Genomic DNA, 15,860 nt, shown 5'->3' with positions numbered 1-15,860 from the left:
CACTCTATTTCTCAGTTGTTTTTCCCTTATTTCTTCTGCCTCTTTAGGTGGCTTTCATTGTACAGATTCCTATAATTTCCTAACATGCACTACCATGCTGATGGCCTTTTTATGCTCTCTGAGCAGTAAAGGGCCTAAAACCACAAAAAAAAAAAACCATAGTAATGCAGATTAGGAAGTTCCCTGTTGTCAATTCAGCTACAATTATGCCCATTATAGGCATAATTGTAGGATGTGTTTACTTTCTTGACAAAATAAATTTTTTTGTTTTTTTTTTATTTGTAGTTTAAGAATTGAAACTAAAATTACAACTATCAAAAGGCACTAGTAAAGGATTGTAAAAGTTTATTGTGCACTGATCTATGCTTGAATTGAAGTAATCTAAATTTGAATGATTTTCTATAAATATTTGAAGTCTCTTACATGATTTGAGTTGCATTATTTATTGTAGCATTTCCAAAACAATGGAATATTCTTTCAAGAGATCATAAATTTTGTTTTAAAAATGTCTGTAAGGTAAAATAGGGTTTTCAATTTAAAAAGAAAATATTGTGAAATAGTGTTTGAAATTATAATTATAGCCAATTAGTAAATTAGGTTCTTAACCTTAAATTTCAGTAATAAATTTATAAATGTATGGTATAATTCTTGAATTACAATTATTATTTCATGTGGAAATATGTCCATTGTTTGGAATGCAATTTAATAAATAATCTAGAGAAAGTATACAAACAAACTGATGCATAAACTGCAGAGTCTGTCACACTGCATCAGTTTTGAGTACAATAACTTAAACAAAACAAAAATTGGTTTAATGAACTCGTTCGTCATGATAGCGATAAATCTTAAGAAATTAATTTAATGATCTTTTTACTAATTCAATCTGTCAATAGTTTTAATGAATTTTTAAGTAAACAATTGAATAAAGAAAGACAAAAAAAAAAATTATAAAATTAATAAATTAGGCAAAATTTAAAAGTTAAAACAGTTTGTGTTATAATGATTGACAGATTGTTAATAATGACTTCTAATCATGGTTATGGCTAACACCTTTATCAAGATTACACTAATTGACCTAGTATATATTCATCTTCAAAACTTAACCTATTTAATTAAAGAAGCAGTTTTTTTTCTTCTGGTTAATAATCTCTACTTGCCACTTGTTACTTTGTTAATAATCAATTTTCCATGACGTATTGATGCCTCTTCTTTATAATAATGAAGACGTTCCTAGCTTTTGTCGCAGAGCTGCTGGCAAAAAATTTCACGACGATAAGCAATCGACAAAACTTTAGAAGAGTTTGACTTAACCTAAATGACAATCAGGTTAAGCACAGTAATAAGGACAGGATTGTCTCTCTAGAAAATTATTTACAATTTTTATAAATCACATTTTTTAATTCTTTGTATACAGTTTACTTTTAAGTTTTTTGTGTTTTCATACTTTTATTTATTTTTCATTATTAATAAGTTTAGATTCTAGTTCAGATGTTGTTCAGTTGTCATATTCTTGTCAAATATTAACAAAAATAGAACAATTAATAATCATAATTATAATATGAAAGGTGTTTTTAGAGTTTTTGAAGTTTCCAAAAAGTAATGAATTTAGGTCAATTATTAGTAATTATTGTTTTACCTTTTAAAGATATAAATAGAGCAAATGTTTCAATATAAATATTGTCTGAGTTCAAAGAACATTATTGTCGACTATTAAACAGAGTATTTTCACAATGAGAGATTAACAATAACAATTCTTTTTAATTTCATTTCATGTAATTTATAAAAAAAAAAATTCAATACTGTCTAGACATTGTGAAATTTAATTTTGCATGACAGATTTTTCCATATGTTCATAATTTATCAAGATTTTACTATAGAAAGCTAATTTCTAATATATTCTATCTAATAAAATGCATCTCAATATAACTATATTCTTGGTAAGATGGGGCCTGGTCCACTCACAAGTGTATACCTAGCCCTCTCCAAAAAGCTATTATATTTGTTTTATTGATTTCATTTATATATTAAAATTCTTTTGGTAAGTTTTTTTATCAATTTCATATATATATTTTTTTTATGTAACTCTCTTAAAATTTATTCTTTTTTTCTGTCTAAGACCTAATGGTATTGTTGACCTTATATAAGTGTTAACTATATATATATTGATAATAGTTAAAACATGTTTACTAAAAATAAATTACTAACAGACAATAGAAAGATCTCTTTAAAAACTGTTTGTCTGTGTATCTGCTTGAGAGATTACTTAAAAAATATATATTTTTTAGTCTTTCTTTTAAAAGTAATTATGTATTATTTAAAAGTTATTATGATTAAATATAAAAGAGAGGTAAACATGAAAATGCTGGTGGAAGTACCCTATAAAATTCACAGTTGTAGAGAACTTTAAGGTTATAATATAATACAATTAAGTTCAAATTTATGCAAAAGATACAGACGATTGGAGATTAATCTGAAATTTCTATGTATTCTATGGAAAATTATATAGTTTATGCTGGATTTCTTGATCAACTGTACAATTCCTCTTTGATTATATACAGTTGAATGATTGTTTAATGATAAAGGGTGATATTTATTTATTAATGTTTAACTGCTATTCTGGTTACAAGGTTGCAATTAATGATAAATTACATTGTTGCATTTAATAAAATAGGTCTAATGAATATTTATTGTTTGATTGAAATAATTAACTAGCGACAATGTGTCTTGTTTCCAGTATAAATGTCATTTTCATTATAGATGGACAAAACATGTCCCCGAACACTGCGACAAAACTGTGGCAGCAAAAATACAACAACAATTTGAAAGTAATGTTTAAGCTATTCTAATAATTATATTTATCTGTCTTTCAGGTATCTAGGATAAGAAAGTTGCCAAATACTGTGTTAAGAAAAGATAAAGATATACAAAGACTAAACAATTTTCAGGAATTGGAAGTGGTATTAACTGTTGCTGCAACTACTACGTCTACGCAAACCAAGACTGTGAATATTTCTACGACGAAAGAGTCCGAATCGTCTCCCATCCAAAATAAAACTTTTTTGAAAAACTCATCTGCTCCTCCTCCTCCGGGATATCTTACGGTTAGCAACAGTCCAGTAACTGCAACAAAAAACGTTTTTGAAAAATCAACATTTTGTAAAAATGGTACTATATTATATTAAGTAATACTAACAAATCTAACTGTTAAATTAAAGAAAGGAAAAAAAAAAATGTAAATTATCATCAAATACTGTTTAAGATTGATAAATGAAAAAAAAATATTTGTCACTTTGTATGTGAAAATAATTTTTTTGCAATAATTTGATTGGAAAGAATTGTGGAAACAATTCTTTTCCACATTAATTTTCAGAAGCATGTTTATAAAATAATTCTTAATGTCCTTTTATAATACAAAATTGCATTTTTATTTAACTCGGCGCAACTAATTAGTAGAAAAGCATGCCTTATTACTTAAACATATGCAAGTAGTCCTGCCATATTTATGTATATAGAATATAAATATTTTGATTTTGCATATGTGTTCTGTATAAAGCTGCCATTTAGAAGAACAGGTTGTCTAATTTTTAGAAACATTTTATAGAAAATCAAACCTGGCAGTTTGGTATGCCATTAAACACTGTGGAAAAAAAGAGCATCATAATTCAGTGAATTTTTGTTATAGTGGCATTTTTTATGCTTATTATATTAAATAAAATGCATGTTTTAATAAAGGATATTGCATGAGCTGCTAGATTTTTGCATGAATTTGATACAATTTTTGATAATTTATTTTAGCATACATATAAAAATTATTCTCGTACATCAAAATCATTCCTCAGTATACAACAGTGCAAGATTTTCTCAGCAATATTCATCTACTTCCTAAATTTATTCAAATTGAATACTTTAAACATTGTTTCACATTACAAATGGAAAAAGACCTATGTGATATATTTGTGCTTTGCTAAATATTAAATTTTTTACATGATATAAATGTTAATTTATTAAATTATTATGTCTTAATCATATTTATATTGATTGTAAATATCTTATACATACACAAAGGCTCCAACAATAAGAATTCTCTTCTGCCTTTATTAGGCAGAAGAGAATTCTTCAGGAGAAGCAAATGCTTTTTACATATGTGCCTGCAATATTACCATGTTTCCTTTAACATGATAATTATTCTTCCTAGTCATAAATATATATAAATATCTAATGTCAATTTTTGAACATGTATATGTACATACGATGTGCGGTAAGAGGATATGCTGCATCTGTAGATTTACAAAGTTAAACGGCATCGAATGCTTGTGTGTTTGTGATAAGCATCTGTAATTATCAGTTAATCATGTGGAAATGTGGCAAAGCAAATAAACTGTTTAATTTCTAAATATAAATGTTGGTATATTTGTTTTGAATACAGACTTTGCGTTTAAATATAATAGTGTCTAAGAATATTTTCTATAAGACCACAGATTTGTTTAATTTAAAAAAACAACAGCATTATTTATTAATTGCTATCAAATGTAATTATTGTAAGATTTATTTCAAAATATAGTTATTCGTGACATCTCTCTTAAGCAATACCAAAAAAATCTAGGTAAAAAGTGACGAAATAGCATTATTGTTTGACCTTTCTCAGATTATAATCACTTCGAAGACACTTAATTGCCGCATTTAACATCATTCCACATTAGGGTAAGGTAAAATGCCGTTTATCGTTTCGTAGTCAGTAATGGCATTGTTGTTGTTCATCTGCCGGATGACTTTTGCATCTCATTTTATGCAAGAGTGTGTTGACGTTCGAGCCGGTCGCATTTCTAACTTCAATGAATTTGCATAGGTACAGAGTACAGTACATTCATTGTGTGATTGTATGACCCAGATTACAGTAGTGTGTCATGTATATACCTAAAATTACTTAAATTTTTAAAAAATTCCTAAAATTGCTTTTTATAATTTAATAGTTTATCAATAGGTTTTACTAAAATTTTTAATTATATTTTTAAATTATGATTCAAAATAGGGGGAAAAATGGTTATTAAATTAATAGCTCGTAGCGAGGAAGAAAATACACAATACATTTTATCAGTTAGCAAATCAAAAGTTTATCAAACTGCAATTAATAAATTGTCTTTTGTTTTCAAGGATCTGTGACCCAAGTTCATGTAAGAGATATTTAAAATTGTTACAGAAACTTTTTTCTGCACCAGATTCATTATTGATAAATAAAAAGTATATATTAATATAAATAATGTATAAATTGATATCATAAATTTGAGTAAATGTTTATCTGGTTACAAAGTTTAGCTTAAAAGAAAGGCAAAAAGTTAGAACTTTAATTTGTAATGACATTTAGAGTTTTGACATAGGATTTTTAAATTAATAAGGTAATTATAATTAAATTTAAATTATAAGAAAAAAGTTAATTTTTAATAAACTGTTTTAAAAAATGATTTTGAAGATTTAATATTTTATTATGGTTTTCCTATTAAATATAAATAACAAAGAAGAAAAGTATTGTTTTATTGTGAATTATCTTAATGTAGATAAATTTAAATTATTTAGCATAAAAAATATATTATTTTAAGTTGTAAATACGGTACTATAATACCCACGTTATAAAAAAAATCAAGATTGAATCTAACAGAAGCAGATAACTTAAACAAAAAAATAATAATCTTGTAAGAAACGGAGGTGAGGGACCCCAAAATTCCCCATTTATGTCAAGTGTCAACAATACATGAGTCAACTTCAATCCGTCCTGCTGTCTGCCAATGCTATCCCTTACGCTATTGGTCATTTAATAACAGTCAACTCTGTCCCCATTGGTCGATGCTCTAAGGCTATAGAAGACACCAGTTTCTGCAGTCCAGTGTTTGTTATTTGGTGCAGTGGAGGCTGTTTAGCAAGTCGGAAGGTCGAGGTGAGTCGTTTTTAAATGCTATTTTAGTATTAATTATAGTGTTAGTATACGGCCGTTTAAGTCTTATGTATCCAAGAAGTGTAGAAACGAATCTATATCCAGCTTCTCCTTTGTTCTCTGTGGATAGATGATGTGGAGAAGCGATCGATATTCTCGGACATAGAACTCCTTTGCCGCGAATATAAGCACGAATTTTAATATTAATATTCACTTTTTATTGCTCCTAGTCCATTATTAGATTCCGACTTTTCTAATTATACACCTCAGTTATTAAAAAATAAATTTAATAAAATGTTTAAATCTGATTTTCGTGCCCGTTTATTCGACTTAGGGGTTTTATTAGATTTATTATTTAATTTTACAGTAATTGTTTTAATTAAAATTATTACAGTGCGAGAAACAATTAAACCTGAATGGGTTTGTAGTTAAAACTAGTCGTTTGTGTTAGGACAGATGCTGCTATAGATTAGTACTTAACAACCTCAGCTGTTATCAACCGAAATGGATTCGATTCTAGAAAGATTTAGCTCTCTACAAGAAGGGAAACGAATTCGATTCCGGATTACTACAGTTGTGTACGTTCTGAAGTAGATTTGATTCTAGAAAAATCCGGAATAGATTAGATAATAGACAAATTTAATTTTCGACAAGCCGCAATCGATTTAATCTCAGAAAATTCTGTAAAATACGGTATGGATTGATAAAATTAAGGCTGGTGAGCTTAGTTTTATTCTAGATGATGATAATTTCTCAAGAAACGAAATGGTCTTTAATGACGATAGAGAATAATGGCAAGAAATCCAATTAATGAAAATTCCATAACTCTACAATAAATATAAATTAGCATCGTGAAATGAATAAATATTAAGAGAGTAATAATGAGAACTTCTTAATGTTGGACAGATTATTATTTTTAATTAAAATAAGGAAATATTGAAGTTTTTAGATTATGCTGTAGTTTCTAAGAGTACTTTGCTCGAATTAGAACGTACTTCTGACCCCCAAGACCTTTGTGTTTAGTGTCTTTGCAGACCACTTTATATTTAGCACATCACTTTCTCCTATCTAGTCGGCATTTTAAACTTATTTAAGAGGATTCTAAGAAATGGCACGGATGAGAAATCAAGCAAAACCAACCGAAATAATTAATTTTACATATTATCAATAGAAACTCTGGTAATGTACTCTTAATGAAATAATTACCCAGCATGTCTGTGCGAAAATAACAACAGCTATCTGGCCTTCACATCTGAAGATTCTACACGCTCTTGATTGATGTTTCCCCTTTTTAAAATAGTAAAATAAGACGGAGCAGACAAAAGACCTTCTATTGTTATCTAAGAAGTTATGTGGGGGAGGATAGCGGGTTTAGACAGGAAAATTGTTCCTCTGATCTTTGCACTGTTAAGAAACACCCACTTCCTCGGCGGTCGATGACCATGTTTTAAACATAGTTTTTAAATGTTTGACTGGTCAGTTCTGTTGAATTTTCTCTTGGGGTACTTTTTCTCCGTACGTGACATTACAAGGGTTTTTCCAATTATCGAACCCCTTATTATCGTGTGGCATCATAAACTGGACTTTTTGCTGAGTACGAGGAAATATGCCCGTGTATAATTTGCCATTTAGTCAGGTCTAGTGTTTAGTATTAAAGTTTATACGTTTGTAATTTAGTAGATCCACATTTTATTTCGCTATCTTTCTAGGAAAGATGTCAAGCAATCACATGAATGGAGTCAACGGCGTAGGACTTGATGGAGGACAGCAATGGCACGTAGGTTTGCTCAATGCCCAATTTAAGTATCTAACAGCGGAAACATTCGGATGTAAGGTAAATGCCAACGGCACGGCACTGAAGAAGAAACAGTTATGGAGCCTTGAGGCGTATGGCGACGACGATGGCATCTGTTTGAAGAGTCACTTAGACAAATATTTGGCTGTGGATCAGTTCGGTAACGTTACTTGCGACTCGGAGGTTAAGGAAGGGGGAGTAAAGTTCTTCGTCACTATAGCCGAGGATGGATCTGGCCGTTGGGCGCTACGCAATGCTATACGTGGCTATTATTTGGGTGCCAGTACCGACAAGCTCGTATGCACTGCCAAAGCTCCAGGACCCGCCGAATTGTGGACCGTCCACTTAGCAGCAAGACCACAGGTGAACATAAGATCAGTCGGTAGACGACGTTATGCTCGGATCTCTACTACTTTGGAAGAGATCCAAGTGGATGCCAACACCCCATGGGGAGAAGATACCCTGTTCACTTTAGAATTCCAAGATGGCAAATATGCCATTCATACGTGCACCAATCGTTACGTTCAAAATGATGGTAAACTAGTGGACAGCTGCTTACCCGATTGTCTTTACACGCTGGAATTCCATTCAGGTTATCTGGCTCTGAGAGATAATCAGGCTCGTTATTTATCACCCATAGGGAGTAAGGCCATTCTACGCACTCGATCCCAAACTGTTACCAAAGATGAACTGTTCACCTTGGAAGATTCTATTCCTCAAGCAGCTTTTGTGGCATTTAATGGAAAATACGTTTCAGTCAAACAAGGTGAGTAAAACTGTTTTTATGTCTATAACATGCCATTTTTTGGTATTATAAGGGTGTATTTGACCTATTTGTCGTTTCCTAAAGTTCATTTGTCATATTCTTAGTAAAGTTTTAGTGGGGAAAAACCGTTCTTACTAAAGACATCTGTTAAAACAGATATTTACAAGAGAAAAAAATACCAAGGTAATCCCCCATTCTTCGTGTCTTTGGCATTATATGAAAATAAATTCCGCCGCATGTTTGCGTATACTATCCTGAGCGGCATTTTGAAACATTGACCTTCGGAGTAAGGAAGAGGAAAGAATGTTCTGTATTGATCTGTCTGTCTGCTTTAAAAGCCATCTTTGTGTATGGCATGCGGAGATACACCTGGATGAGTTAGTATAACTGTTATTTCCTATGTTTTGCTACATGCAGCTGCGTAACTTAAATTCTACTTTTAAAAGATTTTAAAGCTTTCAACGTACGTGAATATTTTAACCTCGCGTATTTAAATTTTTTTCTCTTTTTTTATTAATCGTGTATGTGGCAGAAAGACATCTGGATTCGGCCCTCCTGTGAGATTGTCACTCTGCTTCCGGCTGAACTTGTTTCTTGGTCATGTGACACGGTCGAGTAGTGACTGTAATGACCGCTTCCCTTTTCGTCCTCCGTTTTCTTAAGTTTTTTTTTCTTTTAAACGCTCCCTCCTCTTCTTTTGGGTCATTTCTTATCTTTCCTATCGCATAAATAACAGGACGTTCGGTACTATATCGAAGGCTGTCAATAATACAGTACACATATCCCGTATTTCGTTGGCGTCGATTGGATCCTGTCGATGTTGTCTTGGCAACAGACAGGAAGGTTACATTACGCTGGCGGGGTAGGCGAGGACGACGATATGGACATGTTGATGGTTGTTTTCGAAACGTAAATGCCATTTATCTGGGTAGAATCGATCATTTGCTGGTTTGTATCGGTGTAAACGAGTATTTTTGTAAATTTCCTCTCTCCACCCTCGTAAATGGGTTCACTTGCACACCCGTACCTCATCACGCTAAGCGCGCTTATCTATTATGCAAATTTTATGATGTTTAGATTGCGTAAGAGCCGTTATTGGTGTTCGTTCTTCGAGAACGAGTCTTCCCTAAATTGTTTTATTGAACTTACACGAAAAACTCGACCATAATGATAAGATAGAGTTACCGTTTTCATGCCTTTTAAAGCGTGAAACTCTTGCTATTTTTTATGCCATCTTGTTCCAGTATTTTTGAATCCTCCCCATCGTTATGCTTGCTGTGATTCTGAACTTACAGAAACGTACAAAGTATAATTAAAAATCTAAACAGGGATCTTCTCTTATCTCGATTGAAAGGTCGTCGAACGGCCTTGTTTTGTTATTTAACTAAAGACATCGCAGGGAAGGGGCTATTGTTTCTTTCTCGATCGTATTATTAACGGTGCCTGATTAAAAGAAGTTAGCCCGTCCACAAACAATATTGATGGTAGTAAGGATTCGTGATTTAGAAAAGTTGAATAACTTCTGTACCATGCGATACTTAGTTACAAATCTTCCAGCTATACATCATTAACCCCTATGACTTTTTGAAAAATCTTGTTTTTTTCTGGGTCAATTATTGGCAATGCAGGATGCAAATGATGTTTGTTATACTATTGAAAGCGTTTTGAAACGTTTTAACCGAGTCAACCATGTGTGAAGTTATATATATATATATATATATTTATTTATTTAATAGTAGCAAAAATATGTCGCAATATAAATCTAGCTGAGAATGGTTTTTTCACATATCATAAAATCCCACAACATTATAGACTTTTTCTAAATAGTTATAAAAGTTTAAACTACCGGAAAAAATTTGGAGTGTCCATCGTTTCGCTTGACATAGTCGTTAAGAAGGTGAATGTCCGCCTTATCCCTCTAACTCAACCTTGGCATTGATCAGGTGTAACTAGGAAGCGGAATGAAGGGGGGTCGATAGTAAAGGAGCGGTCGAGGTTGCTGGACTTTCACAAAATTCACATTTTGAGGGAAACCAAGCTTGGACGATCATGCAAATCGACTAAAGTCGAATAACAAAAGAGATTCACAGAATTCACAGACCATGAATTCTCAAAATTAAAAAAAATAAATAATAAAATGTTTCTTTCTTCTTCGTCTTCCCTCCCCCATATTTTAAAAGATTACTGTCTTATGCTTTTAGGGATTGACGTGACAGCAAATCAAGATGAAATATCGGATCACGAGACTTTCCAGTTGGAATTTGATAAGTACACCAAGCGTTGGTACATCCGAACCATGCAGGACAAGTATTGGACATTAGAGAGCAGTGCTGGAATTCAAGCCAAGGCCGACAAAGGGTAAGGTCGTTGACATTAGTTTGTATCGATCCGAGGTGAGTCAGTCAAAGCTGACGTCGGAGAAAAGATGGCCACGTGATAGCTCTGGGATTGTTCTTATTTACATCATAAAATCATTATTCGTTTTGATAAGTTTTATGAATATATTCTGACTTTTTGTAGATTCCTCTTCTATGATATATTTTTAAAAAATTATTTAGCTGCTTTAAATGGTTATTTTCAAAACATAATTAAATATTGTTTATAAAATTGCTCGTATGAACAAATCAGCCTGAACTAATTAATCGTTAAACACACGTTTCATTTTATTATTTAACTCAAGCTATTAGTAAAAATTACGAAAATTTAATACAAAACTCTGTTTTTCTGTTTATAGCGTGAGAAATTCTAAGTTGATTCACGATAATTATAATTAATCCATTTTAACTACTACTGTATTGTTTAATTAAAATTGGTATCGATCGTGCTATTGATTAATCGATTTTGAAGTGTGTTTATTATTATTTAGATAGAAGGAAAAACAAGTGATACATATTCTTTTAATAAGATGTGTTAAGTTTAATTTCCATAGTTGAAGTAAAAATGAATTACTCAAACAATATGATTTTCATAAGCCACTTTAAACAAATTGAATAATAAATCCAGTGCTGACGATTCTCAATGTAATCTGATTGTCACTCGAATAAGAAACACATTTAAATTTATTCATTTTTGTTTATACTGAATGTAATCTACTTGAATTCGGCAGCAGATTGGAAATACGTTTAATAATTGCAATTTTCTAGGTATATTCACGATTTCCGTATTATTTCAGAACTTCCAACAGCCTTTTCTCGTTGGTATGGCAACCGGAAGGAAGTGTGGCATTTATCGCCAACAATGGAAAATATGTAGCTGCGAAGAAAAGCGGCCATCTTTTCGCCAATAGCGACAAAGTCGATGAGACAGAACGATTTTTCTTCTATCTGATCAACAGGCCGACTTTAGTATTGAAATGCGAACAGGGATACGTGGGTTATAAAACTGCTAGCACTCCCAAACTCGAATGCAATAAAGCATCTTACGAAACCATCCACGTGGAAAAGGACGAAAAAGGGATATGCTTCTTCAGAGGTGCGTAATTCAACTTTTATATATTCCTTAAGTTAATTGTGGCTTATTCTGTATTCTTTTATATAATCATCCTCAATTACTCTGTTAAAAATTTACACACCAGGATGTGTGTAAAGATTTTTAACAGCGTAATTGGCACGAGTTGGCGGACTTGATATCGTTCCTCAATTCTCATTAATTAAGGCTGATTTAATTTTCTATTATAAAAGTGAAGAAAGTAGGAATTGCCAGTAGATGGCGCTAGGAAAAAATAATCGAATTTTTATTAGATGGCGCAGCTCGAATCGTAACGCCGTCTGACGACGAATGATTTTTGTGCTTAGCGCCATCTAGTGGTCGTTTCTTCATTGTGAGTATTCGCGTTATCTACTGGCGTACGGTCAACAGAAAAATTGGCTTTTTTAACGCTTTTTTATGACACGTGGGTTAATCTTCAAATATTATTTACATTTTTTTCAGGTAATAATAATAAATACTGGAATGTATCGGGCGATGGAATCTCTGTGGACTCCGATTCTCCCCAGGGATTTTACATAGAGTTAAGAGAACCGTCGAAACTCTGCATCAAAACCTACGATGGCTGTTACGTCAACGCCGAGAAAAACGGTTCCTTTAAAGCAACAGGAACTGATCCCAACACCGCTACACTCTGGGAATATTGAAGAAAAAAGGAAACAGATAGAAAACAACCTCCACTTTTTTATTTTACCCTCCTAGTTCACTTATACTTTTGAAAATTGATAAGAAAAAAAATTTGATGTTTCGTGTACTCGTGTGTGCGTGTTTACAGGTTTCTATCCTCCCTCGTTTCCTTACCAATGTGAAACAACTAATAGGATAGGACGTGTGAGAGATTTGGCATTTTTAACATTTCGATATCGTTCATTCGGTTCGTAGATTTGATGATATTGTGCGTGGTCTCTCTGTCCAGAGGCCCTCTGTAGCCCCCTGTAGAAGGGCTCCACCTTCTGCTGTGGTTTTAATTTTCGAGTGGAGTCCCCGTAGAAGGGCTTCCCCCATATTTGTGCATGCATTAACTTTATAACAAAAAGTGTAAGTTGTTGGTGATTCTTGTTCTTATACAAGATTTATATTTCCTTTTTGTAAAGAGAATTTTTTGTGGAAATATTTTTTACTCGTGAGATATTTTCGTACGGGTTTTCTGCTACTTTTTCCTTTTTCTATATACACAGACATATATATAAATAACTTAAATAAAATAATAAAAAAAAATGAAAAGCCTTTTGTGACGCACTGTTGTGCGATAAAAATTTCGAAGCTTTTTTAGAAAACTTTTTTATTATGACGACGGCTGTTTTTCTAAAAAGCCTTTTTTGTTTTTGTTTTTTTTAAATAAAAATATAAATAAATGAATATATGTATATATACAGTATATATTCTATACTGTATATATAATAACTATGTGTTGGAAACTGTTCTTTTGTTTTATTTAAGCACAACATTAAATCGAATTATAACAAATCTTTCCAAGAAAGTTAAGATATTCTTTCAAATCTCGATTCGGCGCCATCGTTTTTGCCTGTGAAACTGTCACTAAATTGAGTGCGGCGCTAAACTGAGGTAATTCAAACAACAAAAATTATAAACAGTAATGAGCCGTACGAGTTTGTATGTGGAGGTAACAATGTCGTTTATAACGCAAAAGTTAAGTTTAGTAATATGTATACTGAAAGTTTGTGTATAAAAGTTGTCAGGAAGATCAGTTGATGAACATTTACTGGCGCTATTTCGAGGTTTGACTGCCGTTGGTTACTGAGATAGAGAACGTGGCGCCACCTCTTGATTGAGTTCCTTACCAAAATACTAATTTTTTTTAATAAGTAGAATTTTCTTAGATATACGTTTTAATTAAATCTACCATAATGTTATATTTCGTGATACCACTAAACAATATAAAGTTACTTTGGATTAATTTCGAGTAATTAATATTACCGCAAATGGATCACAATGCGCGACGATCCCATGGATTGCATGCTAAATCCATGCGAGCAAAGTGGGGATTTCATTTTAACATACGAAAGTTAATGATACAAGAAAATGCATTTATATCAATTAAAACACGAGATGGGAGTTTAGTTTGATAAAATTTTGCTTCAAATTTATATCAATATATGCTTAATAAGATGAATCATATAAAATTTAACTAAATGTTTTTAAAACTTGTCCAGTAGGGGTATGTTCAAGAATCCAAAAGTGAAATAAATTGCTTCTAAAAATTCCATTAGAATTGATTAAAATAAATTTAATTTTTCATCAAAAGAGATATTACTTTAATTACAGTTACTTTAATAAAATTTGTGGTAACATTTTCTCGCGTACATTCATCAGCTGAATGTTTATATATTATCATTTCCCAAAGGATTACTCCTTCCACCAAGGGTAGGTTGAAGGACAACTTATACAGGATTTCATGTATCTGGTGCCATCATAAAACTGTTTTAAATTTTTATATTCGCAATTACGTGCCCCGGAACATTTCGATGGGGGTAGAGACAATGCCGTAACACAATTTGCCTGCCGATAATCCTTTTCCTTAACGGGATTTTTCATATATTCCAGAACCGTTTGTATCGTTACTATGTAAACATCGTCTTTCTTCAACAGCCATTTAACAAACTTGAAATAACCCTTGTGCCGCTGTTCGTTCTGCAACCAAGCTTCGTGTAGAAATACAGGGAAAGGAGCTCTATTGCAATCATAATGTCTGTCAAAGTTTTCTTTAAAGAACTCGAATGTATCGTCTATTGTTGTCGGATACGGGGTACAAGCATCTGCCATGGAGCATTTGAAATTCGTGTCTTTAACAGAAGTGTAACTTACCAACGGCACCTCCCATAGACCCTCGTGTTTCTTTTCGGGACACGGCTCAATCTGGCAGTCTTGGTCTTCGTAACCGTAATCCAACGTGTAGGGCCACATGGGCCCTTCGCTCTCGCCTTCTTCTCCTTTGCACTCGTCATTACCCACGTAATTCAACGTCGGCATTGTCGAATCGTAGTCGAAACCCTCCCTATTTAACATTTCGAAAGTGACGTCTCCCGCTGTTTGCAAGAAGGGCGCTCGGTGTCCTTTTATTTTACTGGAATCGATCAAAGCAAATTTCGACAGAATATCCCTCATTCCGACCATTTCTTTCTTCCATCTGTTATAATTCGCACTTTTCCACATATCTGTGCTGGCTTCGTGACTATTGTATTCAAAACGTAAGCAAGCAATCATTACACAATATTTTAATAACAATAGTTATAAAATATTTAAGGTAAATTACTCACCTAATGGAATGCACAGCCATTTCGCTACCGTAACGATGGAGTTCGTGACAGAGCTGATAATCGGCATATTCGTGAGTGACAAAGAATGTGGCGGCAATATTGCAACCGTTAGGCTTATTTTTATAGTTACCCAAGAAGAGATGTTTGTAAGTATTATTAAAATTCATAATGGTAACGGCATCGTCGAAACTCAGCATAACGAATTGGGGGATATCGTTTTTGGTCAAGTTTCCCGGTGTTTTCGTGTTGAAACAGCTACATTTTGGAAGTTTACACCTTCTAACCGTGCATCTCTGTCCCACTGCAAAGGTCACTGTCAACACCAGCAGAAGTATGGTGGGTAACCAAGCCATGTTGACTAATGATTTGTTTCCAGTAAGTGGCTTATATTGTGTGATTTATCAATAGTGATAAACTGCAAATAGATAATTTTGTCTTTATCTAAAGCTAATAATGATGAATTTTTCTCGATTATTTTCGTTCGACCTCGCTCTACTTTAACCGTTTGGCCCTCGTTTTAAGCTTAATTTATATGATTTTCTATTGTTAACTTAAGTAAGTTAGTTTCTTTACCATCAAGTTCTCAGTAGGAAATTCAAATAATGGGTG

At 32.5% G+C, this 15,860-nt stretch overlaps 3 protein-coding genes across 3 annotated transcripts in view; 2 read left to right on the top strand and 1 right to left on the bottom strand.

Annotated features, from left to right (window-relative positions):
* The window catches only part of LOC136971851 (ankyrin repeat domain-containing protein 40-like), a 38,299-nt gene extending 33,899 nt beyond the window's left edge, over positions 1-4,400 (top strand). Inside the window, exon 5 of the mRNA XM_067266353.1 lies at positions 2,871-4,400. Coding sequence (XP_067122454.1) covers positions 2,871-3,182 — 312 coding nt within the window. The 3' untranslated portion in view covers positions 3,183-4,400. The remainder of the gene's footprint in view (positions 1-2,870) is intronic.
* Positions 4,401-5,771: 1,371 nt separating this feature from the next.
* On the top strand, positions 5,772-13,391 carry LOC136971847 (protein singed-like). Its single transcript, XM_067266349.1, has 5 exons — positions 5,772-5,929; positions 7,636-8,487; positions 10,689-10,845; positions 11,660-11,958; positions 12,418-13,391. The coding sequence occupies exons 2-5, from the start codon at positions 7,641-7,643 to the stop codon at positions 12,618-12,620; spliced, it is 1,506 nt and encodes a 501-aa protein (XP_067122450.1). The 5' UTR covers positions 5,772-5,929; positions 7,636-7,640; the 3' UTR covers positions 12,621-13,391.
* Positions 13,392-14,200: 809 nt separating this feature from the next.
* On the bottom strand, positions 14,201-15,637 carry LOC136971845 (chitin deacetylase 7-like). Its single transcript, XM_067266347.1, has 2 exons — positions 15,252-15,637; positions 14,201-15,166 (listed from the first exon to the last, which is right to left on the bottom strand). The coding sequence occupies exons 1-2, from the start codon at positions 15,602-15,604 to the stop codon at positions 14,341-14,343; spliced, it is 1,179 nt and encodes a 392-aa protein (XP_067122448.1). The 5' UTR covers positions 15,605-15,637; the 3' UTR covers positions 14,201-14,340.
* Positions 15,638-15,860: the final 223 nt, after the last annotated feature.

The sequence above is a fragment of the Centruroides vittatus genome, unplaced genomic scaffold (assembly GCF_030686945.1).
Source record: "Centruroides vittatus isolate TY-2023 unplaced genomic scaffold, ASM3068694v2 contig_273, whole genome shotgun sequence".
Lineage (NCBI taxonomy): Eukaryota > Metazoa > Arthropoda > Arachnida > Scorpiones > Buthidae > Centruroides > Centruroides vittatus.
The sequence above is the reverse complement of the archived record's forward strand: the minus strand, read 5'-3'. Positions and strand labels throughout refer to the sequence as shown.

What these genes read in the sequence shown, in the direction of transcription:
- LOC136971845 (XM_067266347.1), bottom strand. Translation starts at nt 15,604, where the DNA reads ATGGCTTGGTTACCCACCATACTTCTGCTGGTGTTGACAGTGACCTTT. An exon ending in ATGGCTGTGCATTCCATTAG is followed by an intron (nt 15,167 to 15,251) that starts GTGAGTAATTTA and finishes TGAATACAATAG; the next exon opens with TCACGAAGCCAGCACAGATA.
- LOC136971847 (XM_067266349.1), top strand. Translation starts at nt 7,641, where the DNA reads ATGTCAAGCAATCACATGAATGGAGTCAACGGCGTAGGACTTGATGGA. An exon ending in CAAGCCAAGGCCGACAAAGG is followed by an intron (nt 10,846 to 11,659) that starts GTAAGGTCGTTG and finishes GTATTATTTCAG; the next exon opens with AACTTCCAACAGCCTTTTCT. An exon ending in AGGGATATGCTTCTTCAGAG is followed by an intron (nt 11,959 to 12,417) that starts GTGCGTAATTCA and finishes CATTTTTTTCAG; the next exon opens with GTAATAATAATAAATACTGG.